The 24,292-nt window shown below is 44.2% G+C and overlaps 1 protein-coding gene and 1 non-coding gene across 3 annotated transcripts in view; both read right to left on the bottom strand.

The window, feature by feature from the left end:
• Positions 1–24,292, bottom strand: part of rbm20 (RNA binding motif protein 20) — a 76,546-nt gene that overhangs the window by 4,027 nt on the left and 48,227 nt on the right. For both annotated transcript variants that reach the window (XM_036949250.1, XM_036949251.1), the window contains exons 2-12: positions 23,857–24,094; positions 22,680–23,597; positions 18,231–18,292; positions 16,920–17,032; positions 15,948–16,039; positions 5,413–5,559; positions 2,838–2,969; positions 2,630–2,709; positions 1,731–2,457; positions 697–1,624; positions 440–541 (exon numbers count right to left, since the gene is read on the bottom strand). In XM_036949250.1, the coding sequence (XP_036805145.1) occupies positions 440–541; positions 697–1,624; positions 1,731–2,457; positions 2,630–2,709; positions 2,838–2,969; positions 5,413–5,559; positions 15,948–16,039; positions 16,920–17,032; positions 18,231–18,292; positions 22,680–23,597; positions 23,857–24,094 (3,539 nt within the window). The remainder of the gene's footprint in view (positions 1–439; positions 542–696; positions 1,625–1,730; positions 2,458–2,629; positions 2,710–2,837; positions 2,970–5,412; positions 5,560–15,947; positions 16,040–16,919; positions 17,033–18,230; positions 18,293–22,679; positions 23,598–23,856; positions 24,095–24,292) is intronic.
• LOC118940672 lies at positions 4,234–4,367 on the bottom strand. The gene has a single exon (XR_005037258.1). It is a non-coding gene; the product is annotated as a small nucleolar RNA SNORA18 (small nucleolar RNA).

Below are 24,292 nucleotides of genomic sequence, written 5' to 3'. Positions count from 1 at the left end.
CAGCATACGCACACAGACACACACCCACACCCACACACACACACACACACACACACACACACACACACACACACACACACACTCGAAGGCCATCATAGTCCACTCATGTGTAGCGTTCACCAACGAGGCACAGTAGGTCATGTGTTGTGTGTGCCTATGTCATGCCAGGCCTAAATAAACACATCTCAGGGGTGCGTTTAACACCTTGCTCTCAACAAGTGGCCAGCTGAAGCTACCACATGCGCTCTTTCACTCCAGGCACAGATAGCATTGGTATAACAGGTTGTTGATTAATAATCATATTATATTCAATAAGCATTATTTGTCCCCAAGGCCAAGGGGCTATTTTTACTGGGCTTAAAATGACATTGCAGATCGCATACATACAACAAAAAACAACAACAATACTTCATGTAAATAAAAGTCATTTGGTTCTTACCCAGAGGGATGCTGTGTTCACTGATAATCTTCTCCTGCCCTCTAGAAGGTGAGGGAGCCCCTATGTCTATCAGGTTTATAGGATGTGTTGAATTCTGGATGACTGTAAATGAGAAGTGAACATAAGTAGAAGAATAACATCTGTACAATAATAAACAGGAAACATGGATGACGATTCAGAATCCTGATACTGGCTTATTTGATCAGGAAGTCAAATTCTGGACATATTATTTCATAGTGAGAGCAAATGTTCTGTACCTCTAGGAGTCTCAGCCTTGTGCTTCTGTATGTCTGGCTTCATGACCGTTACTTCCCTCCCCACGTCCTCCATCTTGTGTATTACATCCTGGGTCTTGCTGCTTTCACACGTGCCAGCGTGATTGGTTAGCGCCAGCTCCTGAGTCGGCGCTCCACTCTTCAGTACTTCAGCTTCCAAACACGTCTCTTCCAGGGCTGCCTTGAACTCCGGGTTGGGGAAATCATCCAGATCTGAACTGAGCTGTTCTGGGATGGGTGGCTGTGACTGTGACTGTGGCAGTGGCTGTGACTGTGGCTGTGACTGTGGCTGTGATTGTGGCTGGGACTGTGGCAGTGACTGTGGCAGTGGCTGTGGCTGTGGCTGTGGCTGTGGCTGTGGCTGTGGCTGTGGCTGTGGCTGTGACTGTGACTGTGACTGTGGCAGTGACTGTTGCTGTGGCTGTGGCAGTGACTGTTGCTGTGGTTGTGACAGTGACTGGTCTGTGGGGCTGGGGTTTGTGCAATTCTCCCCATCTTTCTGCTCTGTAGGTATAGGATCCACCACCCCACCTACCCCACCTCCTCTACCCAACTCGGTATCCTCTCTCTGGGCTAACTCCTTCTCAGAGCAGGGCCTGGGACTGGGGGTGGAGGTTGATCGTGGAGCCTCCCCCTCCTCCTCCTCCGTAGGATCCTTGTGGAGGTCTGAGGCTGACACGTCCTCGTCATCCTGCAGCTCAGGGAGGTCCGGTTCGATGATGGAGTCGTCCTCTCCTACCTCGTCCACTGTGACCAGCTCCTCCATGTTCTTGGGGTACCAGCACTCACCCTCTGTGTCGTCCCCACTCTCCCACTCCTCCGCCTCGCTGTCTTTTTCTCTCTCATGCTTGCCACTTCGTTGAGGAGAAACAGACTTCTCTTTGGATCGCTGATCCTCAGCGGTTTCTCCCTGTAATGATACGGCATTTGTTTGTTGATAAGATATACTGTACATGTCCAACTTCTGATTTACGTATTAATCTTACTTACTCATTTTAAAAAATGCTATCACTTACGTTATTTTCAGTAATCTCTATTTCCGGTTTCTCCGTCCCATGTCTCATGGTGGGTTTCTTGCTCCTTCCCCATGTCGGGGAGCCTCCTCTCTGTCTTCTGTCTTCTCCTGTCCTGGTGGGTAGAGACTCCTCTCCCAGATCTGACTCTGAGTGTCTGGATCTGTGGTAGTCCCCTCCATCCCTCCTCTTTGACTTGACTCTCCCCTCCTCATGTCTCTGGTACTGTGGCCTCAGGGGCTTCTCTGACTTATACACGTGCTGTGTTTTGTAGGAGTCCTCATCCATGTTCCTGTACGAAGGGAAGGGGGGCATCCCCTGAGGGCTACACCGCGGGTGGGGGTACCAGTCTCCCCCCCTGTTCCCCCCCCTCATCCCCTCCCCTCTTCCTCCTCCTCTTTCGTCCGCTGATCTGGGACTGATCCGGTCTCGGTCGGAGGGTTTCAGGTACGGCCTGTTCCGTCGATCCTGCATCCTCCCGTTCAGCCTGTCGTCATCCACTGTACCTCCGTTCCTCCATGGCACCTCCTCCCTTTCCCTCTCTCGTTCTCTGTCCTCGTCCCCCTTTCTCATGTGTTTGGCGGTCCAGGAGCCCCGTTCCGGGCCTCCTCGGCAGGGTGCCCCCTGCGGGCTGTGGGCTGAACTACAGGAGGTAAAGCTGGGGCTGTGGGAGCGAGGGCTCAGAGAGCGGCTGATGGGACTACGGGACCGCGCTCTCTCTGGCATGTAGCTGGGAGGAAATAATATAATTAAAATGCAGTTTGTAGTCAGGAAGTAGTGTTGGATAATTTCATCCATTATTTGTCGTTTTGTAGATCGATCGTACATAGACAATCGCATATTACAACAAAAAATTGCCGCTAAGAACATGTACAAGGAAAGAATGAAACAAGTCGCCTTACTGATCAGTCTCCTGCATCTCGTCCCTTTCCCTCAGGGAGTTGATATCCTGGATGATTGAATCAACGTCTTTCCCTGGTTTCTGTATGAACAGAGCGTTTCACACCATAACATGATACTGTACTGTAGATTCAGTACACAGTTGGTGTGAGCTAATTAAAAACTGTAATAAACATTTCAACACCACATTGTCAACCCAATACAACTCACCTTGAGCTGAAGCTCCTTGTATCTCTTGGACATCCTGATCAGTAGTTTCTGATCGTTGATCGTGGCTGGAGTCAGCTGGTAGTATTGAACCATAGCCTGGGCCGCCTCAATGTACGCCATCTCCACAAACGCCTGTGGGGTGAAGAGGAAGAGGAGGAGGAGGAGGAAGAAAACTTTATTGATCCATTTTCCCTTAGAGTCCAAGAAAATGTGTATTACATTTACCCCAAGCCCTTCTAAAGGCATGCAAACACAGGGTATTCACAGTGCAGGCTGACACACCCCATGCAGATTTTAGGGCTTAAGTGCCTTGCTCAAGGGCACAACGGCAGTTGAGTGGAGTGAGAGAAAGACATCAATGTTAGACATCTGTTTGTGACAGTTTAACGTCCTTTTTTCCAAATAACATTTTTGCAATAACATATGTCAAACAAGGTGCGAGCAAATCTTCTATATCCCAGCCAGGTTATCATATTTCATTGGCATCATAAATCAAAAAGACAGTTACAATCTGCTCAGATACATTTCTGGGTAACCAACACCCATGATTTTAGTGTAGTCGAGCCCCTTGACTGTGATGTGGGTGACATTAATGAGTCATTTTAATACAGTGTCTGATAAATGAAATTCTAGAGACTGAGTGAGACATCATGTTCTGTGATAAAATGGTTGGATGGACCATAGGGAAAAAAAGACATCATTATCACATTACAACAGAAAATGGTCCATGAACCCGTAGGAAAAGGCATCTTATCATATTACAAGATAATATGAAGTGGAAACAATTCATCTGGTCTATAGCAACACAGGGGTATTGGTCCATAGCAACACAGGGGTACTGGTCCATAGCAACACAGGGTTATTGGTCATAGCAACACAGGGGTATTGGTCCATAGCAACACAGAGGTATTGGTCCATAGCAACACAGGGGTACTGGTCCATAGCAACACAGGGGTATTGGTCTATAGCAACACAGGGGTATTGGTCCATAGCAACACAGGGGTATTGGTCCATAGCAACACAGGGGTACTGGTCCATAGCAACACATGGGTACTGGTCCATAGCAACACAGGGGTACTGGTCCATAGCAACACAGGGGTACTGGTCCATAGCAACACAGGGGTATTTAAAGACATTAGAGAACTGCTCCAGTTGTCAAGGGCATTAACCCTTTTCTCCCAACAAATATATGTGACTAATATTGTGACTAGACTCCACAGTAGAGCAGTAGACATTTGTGAGGGGGAAAATGGTGTATCTGGTCCATAGCAACCGAGGATTATTTCAAGACATTTGCAAAGGGGCACACGTCCTTTGGTTTCCGTTTCTCCATGGCAGTTATTTGTTCGTTGAAGTGTGACTTGACTCCCTAGTGGAGCTGTATACATTAGTGAGTATTTGTTCTGCAGTGATATCCCACAGGGCTAATGGCAGTAGCTGTGAGGGTAAAGCGAAACCACAGGTTTGTTCTTTGAGGCATTTCCAACGACTAGGGCTCATTGTGAGGAGTCTGTCGGGATAGGCCTCAGTCGTTAAGTTAATCGTTAAATTCATCTTTTAATTATCATCAGGTAAGACCAAAAATGAGCTCACTTTTTGGCCATTCTGGGACTGGAGTTGTGTGCTTGTGTTTGGAGTTGTGTGCTTGTGTTTGGAGTTGTGTACTTGTGTTTGGAGTTGTGTGGTTGTGTTTGGAGTTGTGTAATTGTCTTTGGAGTTGTGTACTTGTGTTTGGAGTTGTGTGGTTGTGTTTGGAGTTGTGTACTTGTGTTTGGAGTTGTGTGGTTGTGTTTGGAGTTGTGTGCTTGTGTTTGGAGTTGTGTGGTTGTGTTTGGAGTTGTGTGCTTGTGTTTGGAGTTGTGTACTTGTGTTTGGAATTGTGTGGTTGTGTTTGGAGTTGTCTACTTGTGTTTGGAGTTGTGTGGTTGTGTTTGGAGTTGTGTGCTTGTGTTTGGAGTTGTGTACTTGTGTTTGGAGTTGTGTAATTGTGTTTGGAGTTGTGTAATTGTGTTTGGAGTTGTGTACTTGTGTTTGGAGTTGTGTGGTTGTGCTTGGAGTTGTGTGCTTGTGTTTGGAGTTGTGTGTTTGTGTTTGGAGCTGTGTACTTGTGTTTGGAGTTGTGTACTTGTGTTTGGAGTTGTGTGGTTGTGTTTGGAGTTGTGTACTTGGGTTTGGAGTTGTGTGGTTGTGTTTGGAGTTGTGTGCTTGTGTTTGGAGTTGTGTACTTGTGTTTGGAGTTGTGTGGTTGTGTTTGGAGTTGTGTGCTTGTGTTTGGAGTTGTGTACTTGTGTTTGGAATTGTGTGGTTGTGTTTGGAGTTGTGTACTTGTGTTTGGAGTTGTGTGGTTGTGTTTGGAGTTGTGTGCTTGTGTTTGGAGTTGTGTACTTGTGTTTGGAGTTGTGTGGTTGTGTTTGGAGTTGTGTGCTTGTGTTTGGAGTTGTACTTGTGTTTGGAGTTGTGTGGTTGTGTTTGGAGTTGTGTGCTTGTGTTTGGAGTTGTGTACTTGTGTTTGGAGTTGTGTGGTTGTGTTTGGAGTTGTACACTCATGTTTTAAGAGAATAACATTGTGCTGTACCTGGTGGGTAGAGCGCATGAGGATGTAGTTGGTGACTTTCCCGAAGGGCAGTCCCAGGTTGATGACATCATTCTCTGTGCAGCTGCCCTCGGGGAGGTTGCAGATGTGGACGACCCGTCCTGTGATTGATTTCCTGGGTGGAAATGTCTAAAATGAAGAGAAATAAGACAAATGCATCGGTATGTTTATTACTGTTGAAACATCATACGATTCGTGTAATATTTCACTGTACTACATGTATTATTTACACTAGTAAGTCTGATTAAAATAATCAATTACAGGTATGCTCTTATCTAAAATTACAAATATGAAAAAACATGTCCGCTTTTAAGAAAACAGCACAATGATCTGAGAAATGATCATACAGAAATGCAGTCCATTCTAGGCTGTTGCTGTCTTCTTCCCTCTTTTTGGAAGACTTTTAAGGTCAATGAAAATATGTGACCCTACTTCAGACACAGACTGTAGACCTGGACTAGACTGTGGGGAACTATTTCCTCTCTAATGTCGAAGCACTTCAACATTATCACTCACACTCAGCAACAGAATGTGATGTATCCCTCCACTCTTAGAGCGTATCCCTCCACCTCAGTGGCTCTGCTATAAATAGATCCCTGGTGAAGCGACACAGTCACCGTGACAGCGTGACAATGATAATGAGAGCTTTCTCGCTTGGATTTGGGAACATGTCTGCTGACCAGGTACAGACATACATAGCACACACACACGCACACACACACACAAATACCCAGACATCCCAGTCATCTTTGTCACTAATCCCTCTGGATTGCCAAGTATAGCAACCCCCACTGCTTCTCTCCCCCCACCTCCTCCCTACTTCCCCCCCTCTCTCTCCCTCTCAGAGTGGTGTAACTTACACCCAGGGGCAGCACTCAGCTCTGAGGTAAAAACCATTGGCCTCTCGTCTGACTGACTAATGGCCAACAAAGTAAGTGAATGAAGAGGGCGTCAACACTGTTCCCTAATAGCTACGACACCAGATGTAATGGGAATCAGCATCATGGGTCAACCTATGGAATATATCAACCACTGTGTTCAGTTGATACAGCACTGGATATACATACATATGGTACTGTACACTACTCAGACATTTAATGTTCACTTACGGGACGACGTTCAACATATCTTTATTTTTTATGGATCTGTAATCTTTAATTCTGCATTGTTGGAAGAGGACCCGTAACTAAGTATTTCGCTGTTAGACTACACCTGTTGTTTACAAAGAATGTGACAAATACGATTTGATTTGATTTGTATTTGGAAATTCCAGGCCAAACCGGGATCGTTCCTAACCCTAACTTTCACCTTCAGATCACTTCAAAGGAAAATGTGTTTATGTGTCACATAAAACAGCACTGACAGACAGTCCCTGACAGCCGGGGGTTTGGGTGACCATGACATTACCCAGGATGGTCATAAGTCCCTCCATGTTCTCCCCTAACCTCTGCCCTCTCTACTGTACAATATGCCAGTTTGTGCTGGATTTCTTCAGATCAGACTTATAAGAACAACAACACTGCAGCCTATCAGCCTTGATCTGTCCTTAACCATGACATTACCCCAGAGACGGGATGCCCAGCAAGCCTGACAGACAGTCCCCCTCTTACCTCTACCCTTTGTCCTCTCTGCCTTCTGTAAAATGTCCGGTAGTGCTGGATTTCTTACGAAAAAATTCCCTTTACATGTAAGAACAACACTGTAGCCTGACTAGGGTTGCAAAGGGAGGGTATATTAGTGGTAACTTTCTAAGTTTACCAGTACACGACCTGAATTTTGGTAACTTTCAAGGCATTTATGGGATTTTATAGTGGTCTTTTTTGTGTGGCGTTATCGCATGTAAAATATATAAATGAATAAAATAAGATGATTTTAAAACAGAGAAATATAATGACAAAGCTGTACAACATGCTAAATATAAACCATCAACTTAGTGAACAGCGTTGGTGTTAAATATGAGCATTTCAGCATGAAGTCTCCTTCATTTATTTTTACACACAGTTGTTTATTTTACGATGCCAATATGTCTTTGTTGTAAATGTTCTGGCGCCAAACTAGTGGCAGAAAAAAGTCAATAGTTGGAAGAGTTGTAGAGTTAATTGAAAATAATGCCATTGTTGATTAGAAGCTTTTTTCATTAATTAGGCAATTTTCTCTTGAAACTGGACAATATGGATACATATATAAAAAATTACTACTTTAAGAAATAGTTCTTAAAGTATAAATTACCAAAGTTACCATAGATTGCCACAGATTACCTGTTAATTACCAAAATTACTGAAAGTTCTGTTAACTTTTGTAAATTACCGGTAGTTTTGCAACTCAAGCCTGACGGGCCTAAACTGTCCTTAATCATGATACTACCCAGAGAACCATGATTCTACCCCAGGGACTGGCCGCCCAGCCTGCCTGACAGACAGGCACACATGTGGGACAGTCTGGGATCTGATTCTCCTGGGTCTGGGCCTGAGTCAGTAACAGTAGCCAGGGCCAGCAATGGTGTTGTTGTTATAAGGAACTTGTACAGAGGAAATCTAGCACCAACAGATGTTTTACAAGAGGTAGAGAGGACAGGGGGAGAGAGATATTGAAGTACTGATGTTGCTCTGTTTTTAAAGTTTCCTTTCGCTGCCGCTGCCACGAACCCCCCCCCCCCCCCCCCCCCCCGTAACGTCCCTGATCCCTGATGCAAGTTTGAGTAATGCACATCGATCTTCTGTAAACTAACTTAATTGTCTTGTTAAGAAAATATAATGTGCATTGTGCTTGATGGTCCCTATACACCCCAGGTCACAGGCTAAAATGGGGGAACTCTTACCAGCGTATCTGTATAGCTACCTATTTCCAAATAAGGAACACTGCTACATTTGAATAGTAGACAGAAAACTAGACTATACTAGTAGATGTGATGAGTTGGGAAAGTTGTGCCAAAAGAACATTGCTACTATGCTGCTACCCTATAATCCTCCCCTCAACCCAATATTAGAACCAAGATGTTACACCCCAAGATTAGAACCAAAATGTTACACTACAAGATTAGAACCAAGATGGTACACCCCAAGATTAGAACCAACATGTTACACCCCAAGATTAGAACCAAAATGGTGCACCCCAAGATTAGAACCAAGATGTTAGACCCCAAGATTAGAACCAAGATGTTACACCACAAAATTACAACCAAGATGGTACACCCCAACATTAGAACCAAGATGTTACACCACAAAATTACAACCAAGATGGTACACCCCAACATTAGAACCAAGATGTTACACACCAAGATTAGAACCAAGATGTTACACACCAAGATTAGAACCAAGATGTTACACCACAAAATTACAACCAAGATGGTACACCCCAACATTAGAACCAAGATGTTACACACCAAGATTAGAACCAAGATGTTACACCCCAAGATTAGAACCAAGATGTTACACCCCAAGATTAGAACCAAGATGTTACAACCAAAGATTAGTATTCAGTTTGTGAAAAGAACATTGCTACTGTGCTGCTCATCCCATAAAACCTAAGATTAGAAGCAAAATGTTACACCCCAAGATTAGTAGGTAGTTTATGTGAAGAACATTGCTACTGTGCTGCTATACCCTAGACTAATCCGCTATCCCCAATGTTAATCTATCCAAAGCCCTGATTGCCTACAGGGTTAAATAACTGTCGTTTAACTGCCCCTGGCCTGCCACCTGATTTTAACGGTTTCAGATGTGAGAGTGATAATTCTATTAGCGGCTCTGTGCCAACTACCACTAAACTAAGCTAGCTATCTAGCTAGCGCGCACACACACACACACACACACACACACACACACACACACACACACACACACACACACACACACACACACACACACACACACACACACACACACACACACACACACACACACACGAAAGGTCACAGCAGCCCAGTCAGTAAACAGCTACAAAAATAGACAGCAACAGGCTGTTAATGTCCTTGAGGTGAAAGAGGGAAGAAGAGTCTTGCCACCGGCACGACCGGTCGTCGGGGTTGTTTCAGTCAGAGTGTTTGCCTTGTAAATATGTGGTCCAGCGATCTGGACACTTGTTCATGCTTTTACATCCTTAGGATCCATAAATTGAGGGTCAAACAGTGTCTGTTTCTGGGCTTGGGGAAGATGTTGACGCTTCTAAATCACAGATCTTGGATCAGATTACCCTAGTCATAAACCATTAGGAGGATGAATGTCTGACCTTGTATCACTGGTTAAGGGCTAGACCTCTTCATACTTTTATACAGCCTGAGCCTTACCCCTGACTTGAGGGTCATACAGTGTAAATGTTCTTGGGCTGTGGAAAGATGTCGACGCTTCTTAACCTTTATTTAACTAGGCAAGTCAGTTAAGAACAAATTCTTATTTTCAATGATGGCCTAGGAACAGTGGGTTAACTGCCTTGTTCAGGGGCAGAAAGACAGATTTTTTTACCTTGTCAGCTCGGGGATTCGATCTAGCAACCTTTCGGGTTACTGGCCCAGCGCTCTAACCACTAGGCTACCTACAGTAGCAATGACATTACCCCTCGCTTCAATTTGAACTATTTAGAATGGTGTAACAAAAAAAAAGCCTGACATTGTATCAGTGGTTAAAGACAATTTCTTTACTATAAATCTATGTATTGTAGTGTATTGCAGACCAAAAGGAACCACTGGTCCTTACGTTGACATGGGACATTGTTAGTGTGTATATGACTCATTTAGCTGATCTACAACAGCTGTGGATGGACTGGAGTGTTGCTGTTGATTCGTGTGTGGAGGTTGACAACGGCAGATGATTTATACATCTCGTAAACGTGATTGGGTTTACTGGGGTACAGTGAGCTGCATTTCTGTTGGGAGATTGTATTACAAATCACACACTATCTGACCTTCAGATCTGGGTTCAAATACTGTTTCTAATACTTTATCTGGGCTTACTTGAGCTTCACCGAGCGCGATGGAACCAATAGAATAGTTGTTAGCATTTGAAAGATTTCAAATAGTATTTGAACTGTGGTCTGGTGACCTATTCATCAGGAACTGAAGTGAAGTTACAATTGAAATACATGAGGCAGTTAATACATGAGGCAAATGTCATTGAGGCTAGTAAACCACATTTGAAACGTGCGATTGGAATGATATGACATTGTGATGTTTATCACATGGTTTACATGTGATGGTCTTTGATGTCAGTGTTCCATTGATATTGACTTTGCAATCAATTACAAGAAAGACAGATGAAAAAAAGAGATAGAGAGAGAGCTGTTTTCGTGCACCAGTGAATGTTTTGATACTGCTACCAAGAGTCAATCAAACATGCTTGCAAATTCCCACTTTCACTCTCAGCAGTCTCAGCAGTAGTTCCGCCCCATAGACAAAACACAAAACCCACAGCCCTTTACACCCATACCCATATACGGGTTGAAAGTGGCAGATTTGGACACTAATAAGCTCTTCAATTGGAGAGCAGTGGCTGTACAGTAACATGCAATACATGACGTCAGAGCTCAAGCTTTGCGCTTCACAGCTATGAATGGGTTTTGACTGACAACCATTCTGAACATGAGCACCGCGAGCGACAAGAAGTTGCCTCCCCCCTCCCTCACGCTAATTGGGCAACTTTTAGCAAATGTTTGGTTGTCTGAGTGAGTTCAATTCTGTAAATTACAAGGACTCTATGTATTTTGAAAGATGAGACGATGAGGATTATTATAAATACCGCTTCGATGTCATACAAGCCAAACACCTGTCAGTCCAGATGTGCACTTCACATGTCCATATCATGTTTGATGTCCAGTTACAAGATGACATGGTGTTATACCCTGGGTTGTCCTGATCAGAATGAGTCTATGTTTGTTGTATTGTGAAGACAATGTGAGGACCACACATCTGAATGCTGGGATGACTCTATTCCATGCGCACCAAATGTACGATCTGCTTCTCTGAATTGCCTTGTGAAAGTCTTACACTGTAAGATCCTATTTTATAACTCATGTTTGCAATAGACCAAGCTTTTAAATGATGCTTACCAGACCCTGACTGCGATTTAATGGACCACTTTACACTCTCAAACAAACCTTTCATTTTGAACTCTACACTTTACACTCTCAACCAAACCTTTCATTTTGAACTCTACACTTTACACTCTCAACCAAACATTTAATTTTGAACTATACACTTAACACTCTCAACCAAACATTTAATTTTGAACTATACACTTTATATTCTCAATGTTTAATTTTGAACTATACACTTTACATTCTCAACGTTTAATTTTGAACTGTGTAAAGTGTATAGTGGTTAAAGTGTAAAGTGTATATTGGTTAAAGTGTAAAGTGTATAGTGGTTAAAGTGTAAAGTGAGTGTAAAGTGTATAGTGGTTAAAGTGTAAAGTGTATAGTGGTTAAAGTGTAAAGTGTATAGTGGTTAAAGTGTAAAGTGAGTGTAAAGTGTATAGTGGTTAAAGTGTAAAGTGAATGTAAAGTGTATAGTGGTAAAAGTGTAAAGTGTATAGTGGTTAAAGTGTAAAGTGTATAGTGGTTAAAGTGTAAAGTGTATAGTGGTTAAAGTGTAAAGTGAGTGTAAAGTGTATAGTGGTTAAAGTGTAAAGTGTATAGTGGTTAAAGTGTAAAGTGTATAGTGGTTAAAGTGTAAAGTGAATGTAAAGTGTATAGTGGTTAAAGTGTAAAGTGTATAGTGGTTAAAGTGTAAAGTGTATAGTGGTTAAAGTGTAAAGTGTATAGTGGTTAAAGTGTAAAGTGTATAGTGGTTAAAGTGTAAAGTGAGTGTAAAGTGTATAGTGGTTAAAGTGTAAAGTGAGTGTAAAGTGTAAAGTGTATACTTTACACTCTCTACCAAACGTTATGACTAGCAGCGTGCTGTTCCCCTCGAGAGACATTCCTGTTAGTATTTTGCTGGGAACAACACAACCTCCATCTGTTGGGTTGTTGTTAGGGACAGGTGTAGTGTTTACAGGGCTAACATTAGCACACCACTGACATGAATAAAGGCCTCATAAATCAAAGGTTGTTAAACAGATACATAGGTTTCTGTGGAAGCCTTTCTAGCCTGGTCCCACATCTGTTTGTGCTTGCCAACTTGGTAAGACCGAACAGACAGGTCGGGAACCAGGCTAGTTTTTTGTAGGAGTTCCACAATTCACATCAAATGCTTTTAAATCTCCAATTAAAGGTGTTGCCTAACAACAGTTGACAATGATAAAAGGTGTTGCCTAACAACAGTTGACAATGATAAAAGGTGTTGCCTAACAACAGTTGACAATGATAAAAGGTGTTGCCTAACAACAGTTGACAATGATAAAAGGTGTTGCCTAACAACAGTTGACAATGATAAAAGGTGTTGCCTAACAACAGTTGACAATGATAAAAGATGTTGCCTAACGACAGTTGACAATGATAAAAGGTGTTGCCTAACAACAGTTGACAATGATAAAAGGTGTTGCCTAACGACAGTTGACAATGATAAAAGGTGTTGCCTAACAACAGTTGACAATGATAAAAGGTGTTGCCTAACAACAGTTGACAATGATAAAAGGTGTTGCCTAACAACAGTTGACAATGAAGACATATGTTTGTTGGTGCAATGCAATAGGCATCAGTGTGTTGTTCCAAGGAAGAAATGTGAACATGTTCATAGTGGAAAGGGACGGAGGCCTATTCCAAGTCAAAATAGGGATAAAGCAGACACGCAACATAAAAAACATGATGGGACTTGAGCTCCATATTTTCTCGCTATAGATGGCTATCACTCAGTCAAATCCTCAATTCAACAACTTAAAAATACTTCACCTCGGACAAGAAATAGCTAAAAAAGTTTCCTCAATTAATTCCACAGATAAAATGGCCACCTATAAATGCCACGCTGAAATAGCCCGACAAGCCGTCATGGCGATACTCTACACCTCAAGTAAACCCAAGTAAGACCTCACATCAAAAAGTATGCTGCCAGACACACACACATACGGATGCAGACACACACGTCACCCCTCTCCTCACCACCTCTCCTGATGGTGTGTGAGGGTGTCTTGGCCACGTGACACCTCCAAGCCAAGCTGACCTGTCATATGGTGTAATGGGGTGTAACAACTGTTTCTTACATATACCACATGGCACAAATACTATAATATAACAGAATAAAATAGAATGGATCATTGGTGAAAAAGGATCAATCTATCATTTTTTTTAAACTATACTGAAAATGTCACGACTTCCACTGAAGTCGGTTCCTCTCCTTGTTCGGCGGTCGATGTCACCGGTCTTCTAGCCATCGCCCATCCACCTTTCATTTTCCATTTGTTTTGTCTTGTTTTCCCACACACCTCATTTACATTTCCCTCATTACTTGTCGTGTATTTAACCCTCTGTTCCCCCCCATGTCTGTGTGTGAAATTGTTTATTGTCAAGGTTGGCACGCTTCCGGCTGGTTTGCACCGGGTTTGTTTTATGCCCGTGCTTTGTGGCAGCCGGTACTTTGTACTTGGGTTTTTGTACTTTGTGCTGCCCCACTTGTTTGTTGGGCATTTGTTTTGTGACGCGGTTGCGTTCTGTGCAAATGGTTGCCTAAGTAAAGTGCTTAGTCCAGTCATCTCTGCTCTCCTGTGCCTGACTTCCATGCACCAGCTGCACTCACCCCTTGACAGAAAATGAAATTACACACGTAAAGAGATCTATTCATACTCCAAGTAAATTAATACCAAAACTTCAACAGTTACATGCATAAACCGTTATTATCTGGCCAAAGCCTACGGGGGTTTTGTAGCTGTGTAACTACATCTTCGCATACGGTTGTGATTTAATCAGTTAGACCCCTTTCATCACTAAAGAGAAAGCTGAAATCTGTGTTTACACGCCAGGCATTTAATTACATAGTTTGTAGTCGGATATATCAGTTAGAAATCAAATCAACACACAACATCAACAAATAGTATAAAAAGCAACAAAAATGAACCGTGATTATGAAAATCCATCTCGCCACAGCCAATGTCTTTTTTTGCCGCTTTGCACTGTAGAGTCCACGCATATGGTTGTGATAAAGTCCATTAGACCCATTTTATCACTAAAGAGAGAGCTTAAATCTGTTCATTTCACACACGCGTTTTCAAGCCAGGCATTTAATTACGTAGTTTGCCGGAGATATCAGTTTAAATGGAGTTAAGTTGTCTAGCAAAGACAAAAGCTTCTCTCTGGATCCACAGCTGTCAACAAGGCCTTTCGCTGGTCCGTTATTATCCACTGACACAACACACAACACCATCCGCCACCACAGCTTAGAAATCCTAATAGCTGAAACACAGTTGAAGTGCGTACGCTCAAAACCAGAGAGATGTGGAGGGAAGCCAGTGGTCAAACTAAAACAAGAGTGCACATCTCAGTCAAAATGGCTCTTTCGTTCTTGAAATAAAAAATATACTGTATTTAAAAATACATCAAATAAGTAGAACTGACTGGAGAAACTGCCATACAACAAGAAAAATACACCTTGGCACAAATACATAGCCTACCATGTGCCCCCATGTTGGGCCCCCGTGTTGAGCCCTTCCTCTGCCATGCTCTCTCTAGGCACAGAGGCAAGCCGGAATAGACACATTCAATTCAATTATATTAATAACTTTAAGAGCAGAGACTGTGCGCCAAAGATGGTGGTTAAATTAAAATACTTCACTCAGGCCATTTACCATTGAAAAGGAATTGTCGGTTCCTGTCTACTTAAGCTGTGATAGCATGGGTCTGGTCTACTTAGTTCATTGACTTCCATTGAAACAGAAGAAACGAGGGAGTGGGATGTCTCTCTTCCTCTTCCGTCTCTGCTGTGCGCAAAGTAGAGAATCCCGCACATGCGAAGAAGCTTCAGACCTTTAGCCAGAAAACATGGATCTGCAGCCACTCCGTAACTTTAGTTAACAAGCCATACTAAATGCTTTTTAGTGTTTTATACATGATTGTAATGCATATAATGCTTAGAATTTGCAATGCTTATACATGTTTATAAATGCACTATTACTACTAATTTATTGATAGTGTATTTACTACGTATAAATAGTTGATGCATGTTGACTAGTTAAATTAAAGTAATATTTTATATTAGAAAGTTATTATAAAGTGTTACCATAAAATCAATCTGTCCTTCAGTCCAAATGTACGATATGTATTTCACAAAAGCATGTATTCACTAATCTTGATGTACAAAATCCAAAACATTGACCTTTTAAATGGTTTAATCATGCTTATTAATGAGAGTTATTGTAAAGCGTTACCCCAAACTACAGTCCTTATATCTCATTCAGTAGGGCATTTACAGTTTCTGTTTCACAGCAGCATTCTAACGGATCTGGATAAGAGAAAGCCGAACGTTTATCTGACCTTTTACAAGTTTAAGTAACCCAAACTGTACAATCTGTCGTATTTAGCCTTCATGAATTTACATCCACACACAGCAGGAGCACATATCCCCTAATCTTGATAAGCGAAAGCCAAAACATTTGTCTGACCTTTGACCCAGGTGGGAGTTGGGTAAATCCAGCCCCTGACATGGGATAGGTTCTCATTACTCCAGCTGGTAGGTTAGCTCCGGATGATACATCTGGATAAATGTGGAGGAAACAGGAACGACAGGACCATGAAACACATGGGATCGAGGGAAGTTTATGTTGTGTTAATTCTTGACTGTGAAGAAACCAGAAAATCACAATGACCTATGTTAAAATGTTGTCATGCTATCCTAGTTTTGCTTGTTATGTTTGTATCATGGCTGTTCTTGAAAAATTAAAGGACCGGTCTACTTCACAAGCTCACCTTACATTTTTTTATATTGGCTCCGATAAGAAAATACCACATTTCTATTATTTTATTATTATTATTATTTTATTTAATCTTTATTTAACTGGGCAAGCCAGTTAAGAACAAATTTACAATGCGGCCTACCCCGGACGACGCTGGGCCAATTGTGCGCCGTCCTATGGGACTCCCAATCACGGCCGGATGTGATACAGCCTGGAATCGAACCAGGGACTGTAGGGACGCCTCTTGCACTGCGATGCAGTGCCTTAGACCGCTGCGACACTCGGGAGCCCAAAAATAAGTTGTACTCTCAAAATACTGTGATCTTTACTGAAAAAAACTATAAACCCCAGACAAATAGTGTAAAAATACAAGTTGCACAATTAGTAATAGTAATTTACATTGATTTTAGAAGTTTTATTTGTGCGTTATAGGTACTATATTGAGATGATATCAACACATGCACGATCAAGTTAGCCCGATCTGCTCCCTACTCCCTAGATCGAAAAATCCAAAATGAGACCCATGCCATGCACCCTGCAGTCTAAAAATAGCAGCAGTTCCACCCCCATCTACCGCATATCTACCACATATCACATATTTCCCCTCTTAAAAACACCACAACATTGACCTTCAACCTCCAACCCGAAGTCTTTGAGACACAGACACACACTCCAACCTACCTTGATTGGCGGTGGAAGAGTAAGCCATGGAGTTATTCACTCCGACGTTGTTTAGGCATCCTTCAGACGACCCGGCAGGACCGTAGTAGACGGCTCCGGCTGTGATTGTAGCACTGCATACAGAAGCGGACGCCACGAGAGGCTTGTTTTAGTGTCCTGACTAACTGATTGAGTGATCTGACTACCTGCAGTGCTCTGTCCTCCCTGGCTAGTCTATCTGGCTGACTAACTGATTGAGTGATCTGACTACCTGCAGTGCTCTGTCCTCCCTGGCTAGTCTATCTGGCTGACTAACAGAAAAGTAAACGTATGAAAGAAAATGAAATAAAGAATGTTGCACACTCTATATACAGTATATCCCAATGATTTAATGTGTATTAATTACACCAATGTTTTGGGCATTATGTCCCTGCTGCAGGGACGCTACCAGAGACAAGTTTTAGATTTCTGACAGACTGACTACCCTCCCCTCGACTGTCCATGCCTGGCTGTTGCTATATCTTGTGACTGGGGACCTCAAGTCTCATATTCAAAAGCCATTAAGGCTGTATATGGAACACAAGTGTAAAAATCTAATGCCTCGGCTGTCCGGGAATATTTACTTTGGGAATAACGGAGGAGATCAGAATAAGGTGAAGACATGACTTAATGGTCTCAAGAGTATGACGATTAAACGTACAAAATAAGGACACAAACTAATACATTAAGTAACTTATAAAGCATGTATAAACAGGTATAATGGCTTAATCATTAAAGTTATTACAATTTTGTAGCCTATATCTGACTGAAGTACCCTAAGAACAAACTTTCAGTGAAGCACATGCAACTCAACTGCTACGCAACACAAAAATGTACTACATTTAGGAAACGTTTTTGATAATACTTTGCAATAAGGTACACTTTCTAAAGCGTTTCTAATTATGTTATTCATGATTTATAATGCATTTACAAATGATTAAATAACAATTAATGTAGTAGTTAGAAACCCTTTAAACTCTATATGAATGGTACCCTATTTCCTTATATCTGACTGAAAATACTTCTCAAACCCACAGTGGAGCACACGTTACACAAAATGTCAAGATCAAAACAGAACACATTTAAGAAATAGTTTTAGCCTATACTGTATCTATCTGAAAGGCACCCTCAATACTGTACTTCACAACCCACGGTAGGAGTGGAGCACGTCACACATTAGTCATTTGTTGTCAGTCACTCCCTATTCCTAGACAGGAAGCAGAAAGCCGTTTCTAGATCACACAGAAGCATATCAACGTGCTGTCTAATCTATTTGACCTCCCTATAACTCACCCTTCAGAGTACAGCAAGCGGTTCTGCAGGTGTAGTTTACCTTTCACGTGCTGGTCCCAGTCCTGAAAACACATCCAACCAAACACTGTCAGATAGATAGACCCTGACTCGCTGAACGCTATCCCCTACCTCAGTGCACCCCCTTTGAGCACAGCGACATTCCCCCCCTGTGTGTCTGGCCCTGATCATGGGTGGCTGGACTATAATTAAAGGGGCAACAACTTGGAGCCGAGAGCAACTGCTTCTGGAGCAGCTACAGTTAGCCTGGTCTCAGATCTGTTTGTGCTGTATAGCCAACTTGTCATGCGAATGGGATATATGAGTCCCAAAGGAGTTGGCTAGACCACACAAACAGATCTGGGACCAGGCTAACTGTAGTTGGCTCTGTTGGGTAATGATGTTACAACCTGCACACCACAGTAAAACTAAACTGTTCCTCACACCCCGTTCAAGGAACAGGCCATTTACAGTTCAGTTCACACACACTAATGAACTAGTAGTTGTTGAGCAAAGGATCTATTACAGAGCTTAAGATTAGAAAGAGCAAGATGCTAAAGGGATTGAGTTCAATATTTACACCATAGAATTAGGAATTAGTATACTAGAATCTATATGAACCGTCTTATGATGGGATAAAGGTCAGCCATTTTGGTCAGGAAGCAAACCATGGTTTGCCAGTGTTGTGATAAGATATTGTGTAAAATAATGAATTTGAAGAATTTATCTGCACTGTGTTTGTCAGCTAGCTAGCCAGACAGTTTTAGAGGAATGATTCCAATAATTATTCAAATGAACTGCCAATATGCCAACATTCCATTCAAACGATGCAGTCAACCCACAGCCATACACTGGCTGAAATCAGTTGATGATAGGACTTAGACAAGTTGTAAATGCAACAAGTACTGATTATATCATATAATAGCACTCACATCATTCAAAGAAAGCTAAAATAGATGGTCTGTTTACATATATTTTTGTCACGCCCTGATCTGTTTCACCTGTCCTCGTGCTTGTCTCCACCCCCTCCAGGTGTCGCCCCACTTCCCAATTATGTCCTGTGTATTTATACCTTTGTTCTCTGTCTGTTTATTGCCAGTTCGTCTTGTTCGTTCAAGCTAACCAGCGTTTTCCTGTCAGCTCCTATCGTTTCCCAGCCTCTCTTTCCTCGTCCTCCTGGTTTTTGATCTCTGCTTGTCCTGACACTGTACCCGCCTGCCTGACCTCTCGGCCTGTCCCTGACCCTGAGTCCGCCTGCCATCCTGTACCTTGGCCTTACCCTGTTTCTTCGACCCCTGCCTGCCTTGACCTGTCTTTGCCTGCCACTGTTGCGGCAATAAACATTGTTACCTCGACAGTCTGCGCCTGGGTCTTACCTTGATCCGTGATAGTACGAACTGGCCATGACTGACCCAGCAGACCTGGACCAGCTCCGCCACGCCATCTCCTCCCAAGGATCCGCCATTGGTAGGCACGAGGAGTTGTTTTGCGGTATGGTGGAGGGGTTCCAGGTTACAGCCGAATGTCACAACCAACTATTGGACATTTTGCGGGAGCAAGTCCGTGGGTTGCCTACTAGGCAGCCAATCATGATGGTAACCTCCCAGCCCCTCTGTAACCCGGCTGGTAGCAGCACCGTCACCCCGGTTTCCCGGGAACCCCGCTTACCTCCACCAGAGCGCTATGATGGAGATTCCGGAACCTGCCGGGCCTTTCTCTCCCAGTGTTCCCTCGTTTTCGAGCTGCAGCCTTCTTCGTTCCCCTCGAAGAGCGTATATAATTACGCTGATGTTCGGGAGGGCACTCGTTTGGGCCACAGCGGTGTGGGAGCAATAATCTGCCATCTGCCTCAGTCTAGAGGTATTTGTGGCGGAGGTGAAAAAGGTGTTTGTTGCTCCGATGTCCGGGAGAAAGGCTGCCCAGAAGTTACTCCAGCTTTGGCAGGACACCCTCAGTGTGGCAGACTATGCGGTGGAGTTCCGCACGCTAGCAGCCGAGGGTACCTGGAACCCGGAAGCGCTGTTCGACACATTCCTGCATGTATTGTTGGAGGAAATAAAGGATGAGCTGGCAGCCGGAGAACTACCAACGGATCTCGACTCACTCATCGCTTTAACCATCCAGATCGATGGTTGGCTACGGTTCCCGTAGGAGGCAGAAGAGTTTCGATTGCGGTCCCAATCGCTCAGGGATCCCATGGGGTTCTATATATGGGATCCCACCTTGTAGCTGATAAACTCCGGAAGTCCCCGAAAGAATCCGTGCTTACCCGAGTCTCTCCAACAGCCCCCAGAGACTGCCGATTCACCTCTTCCCGAGCCAACGCAGCTCGACAGGACTAGGCTGCCTCCAGCCGAGCGCGTACGCAGACTTGCAACCCAGAGTTGTCTGTATTGCGGTACTGCTAGTAATTTTGTGTCTACTTGTCCCTTCAAGAGAGCTATCTCATTCGTTGGAGTGAGCACACTGGTGGGTCTGAATGCTAATTTTTCTTCTCCCGTTACTCGCCTCCCTCTCTATGCCACCCTGCTGTGGGGCGATCAGTCCATGTCTCTCCAGGTGCTCATGGACTCGGGGGCCGATATGAGTCTCATGGACAATACCCTGGCGTCCGAGCTGGGCATCCTCACACAACCCCTCTCCATTCCCATGGGTGTTAGAGTGCTGAACGGGCACTCTATAGGCTGGGTCACCCACCAGACCACCCCCGTCAGCCTACGAGTGTCGGGAACCACAGCGAGGCTATCCAATTCCTGCTGGTTGAGTCTCTGCAGGTTCCCGTGGTATTGGGATTCTATTGGCTCCAGCGACACAATCCCTCCATTGACTGGGCTACTGGTGCCATTGTGGGCTGGAGCCTGTCCTGCCACACTCTTTGCCTGAAGTCAGCTTTTCCTGCATCTTCCTGGGGGCTTGGAAATATCCCCGGACCTCTCCGCAAGCTCCACAGAGTACCAGGACCTCCGGAAGGAGTTCAGTAAGGCCCGGGCCACTGCGCTTCTGCAGCATCGACCGGTATCCAAGGAAGTCAAGTCTGAGGCACTGGCACGTCGCTTTAGGGCAGCGGCTACACCCCCGGAAGCCGAGACCTGTCTCCCCCGCTCCAAGATCACTAGCCCCTCTGCTGTTTGTCCTCTGTTACCCTGTACCCTCCGTATTTTTCCTACCTTTTCGGTGTCTAGAGTCAAAACCATGTCTGACTGCCCCTTGGCTTCTGTTTCTAGCCCCATCCCTCCCCTGTGTTATCGATGGCCAGCCAGCGTACACGGTGAGAGGCCTCCTGAGGGTTTGACCCTGGGGCATCGGGTTTCCAGTACCTGATTGACTGGGAGGGTTATGGCCCGGAGGAGAGGTGCTGGGTTCCCGCTAAAGACATCTTGGACCCGGCCCTCATCACCAACTTTCACCGCCGGCACCCCGGTCAACGAGGTATACACCCAGGTGGAACGCCAGGTGGCGTCCCTAGAAGTGGGGTGGTACTGTCACGCCCTGATCTGTTTCACCTGTCCTCGTGCTTGTCTCCACCCACCTCCAGGTGTCACCCCTCTTCCCAATTATGTCCTGTGTATTTATACCTGTGTTCTCTGTCTGTTTGTTGCCAGTTCATCTTGTTCGTTCAAGCTAACCAGCGTTTTCCTGTCAGCTCCTATCGTTTCCCAGCCTCTCTTTCCTCGTCCTCCTGGTTTTTGATCTCTGCTTGTCCTGACCCTGTACCCGCCCACGTGACCTCTCTTACTGTCCCAGACCCTGTGTCTGCCTGCCGTCCTGTTACCTTGGCCTTACCCTGGATCTTCGACCCCTGCCTGCCTTGACCTGTCTTTGTCTGCCACTGTTCCGACAATAAACATTGTTACCTCGACAGTCTGCGCCTGGGTCTTACCTTGATTCCTGATCATTTTAGAGGCTATTTATACAGAAAATTGGTATAAAACCTATATAAACTGTATATATAATTATATGACAATATTTTAGGTTGACAATAATTCTATTACACAATTTCCGATATATCACAGGCCTTACTTTTATTTTCCTGCATAATTAAAATCAGGATTATGCCTCTGCTGCCATTCATTCCAATCAGACTGGTTTGGATTTCTCCCTGACCAATATGGCTGCAATTTTCACTCCATTCTGGAACTTTGAGGGTTTATGTCATAGCCCCTCTAGTAAGTTAATAGGATCTCTATGGTTAACACACTACAGTACATGAAAATGTAAACGCATTGATGATATATGTTCACTAGAATAAAACCATATTTTATCCCACATCGTCTATGCCTGCATCTCAGTTTCAAAGAGCAATACATTCTAATAGGAGTGTCACCAAGCTTGTTCAATGTAATTAAGTATTTCTCTAGTCTAGACTTTACAGGAAGTTACATATTTCTCCACAGGAAGTGACATACTGTCCATAGGAAATTATATAATCCCCGTCCAATGAGCTCCACCCACCTTGAGGTTATAGACCTTCTTCTCACAGATGGTGCACTGGTGGGGCAGGTGTGATGGCGTCACGGTGTGGAAGTCATTCAGCTGGTGAGGTTGGAGTTGTACGGAACCACCTGTAGACAGGGTCTCCTCTCCCCCCTGCAGGGGCTGCTTGTGGTATCCCACAAACCCCTTGGTGCCACCCATGCCTGCTCCGAACGAGGAAGTAACTCCCCCACCGCCGGAATTTAACTTGGGGTCAGAGGTTGGCTCCTCTGGATTGTACAGTTCCTCTCTGGCACGGACTGGCTGCCCAGTCCCCATCCATACTGTGGCAGTATTGGAAACCATGTCCAACCCTTTTCCCGCGTGGCTCATGTTAGCTGGGCTTTTCCACTGCTGCTCATTAAAAGGGTTCTTGTTCTGATCGTTTTGATTCCCAACACCGAACCCAGCCTGTTGTTGTTGACTCTGACCATAGAAGTCAATCTGAAAGCCTTGGTTTGTACTCTTTGCCTGAGTCATGATTGGTACGTACTGTCCTTGTCCCTCTCCGGCTTCACTCAACGCCACCGACGTCCCCCCTGTGAAGCCATACTGGAGACGCCTATCCATATCTGAAGGGTATGTTGAGCCAGCTTTCTTACCGTAGTCTGATCCACCATGCTGGTTGGCCTGTTGCTGCTGCTGTTGGTTCCCAGAAACACCCCCACCTCCGTAATGGTTCAGCCTCAGATTACCATGATTCTGGTTGAATCCGGCCCCTACCAAAGTCCCAAGGGCAGAGTTGGGGGGTGGCGGCGGTGGCGGCGGTGGTGGAGGCAGTTGGAAGGCTAGGGCACTGGAGTGGAAACCACCACCAACTGCTTGGGGATTACTGACCATGGCCGAGGCGCGGAGCTGGTTGAAGAGGGGCTGGGACATGGCCACATTGGCAAGGACCTGATTGAGGGAGAAGATAGATTAAAAAACATTAGTCTCGAAAACAGACAAAAAGTGTGAACACTTGAAACACTTGAAAAGTGTGTTAAAATAAGAGTTTGCATTTCAGAATAAAATTCCCAGATATGTAAATATAAGAAAACCAACCAACCCTGTTACAGACCTGATTGAGGAAATAAAAGTAAAATTGAGAAAATAAAAGCTTGCATTCCAAAGTACCCCAAAAAATACAGGCAAACCAATCAATTCTGTAACAGACCTGATTGAGGATGCTGGCTGCGTTTGCAGAGTTTGCGTTGCCCCCCACAGCACTCTGGGCCAGTTTAAGGCGGTGGAAGGTGAGCTGGGCCTGGAGCTGGGCTAGCTGGATACTGGCGGGTGTCAAGAGGAGCTGTGTGTTCTGGTGGTTCTGGTGGGTCCCACCCCCACCACTCAGTTGGCCCTGGACACCACCCACTGGCTGGGGCTTGTTATCATTGCCGTCGGACAGGCTGGTGCTATAAACAAACAGGGAAAAGATGGATGAGAAAATGTAAACAACCGTAGCTATAAAACACAGCTTTTAATCAGAGATTTGGGTCCCACTGTTTAAAACGAATAAATAAATACATTATGTAGCCTTAACATTTAGCTTCTGTGGAGGAACTACAATTCGTATCAGGGTCATAGATCATTGCATTATAGAGGAACCGGTA

The sequence above is a fragment of the Oncorhynchus mykiss genome, chromosome 17 (genome assembly GCF_013265735.2).
Source record: "Oncorhynchus mykiss isolate Arlee chromosome 17, USDA_OmykA_1.1, whole genome shotgun sequence".
Classification (NCBI taxonomy): Eukaryota; Metazoa; Chordata; class Actinopteri; order Salmoniformes; family Salmonidae; genus Oncorhynchus; species Oncorhynchus mykiss.
Note: the sequence above shows the minus strand (reverse complement) of the source record. Positions and strands in the feature narration are given on the sequence as shown.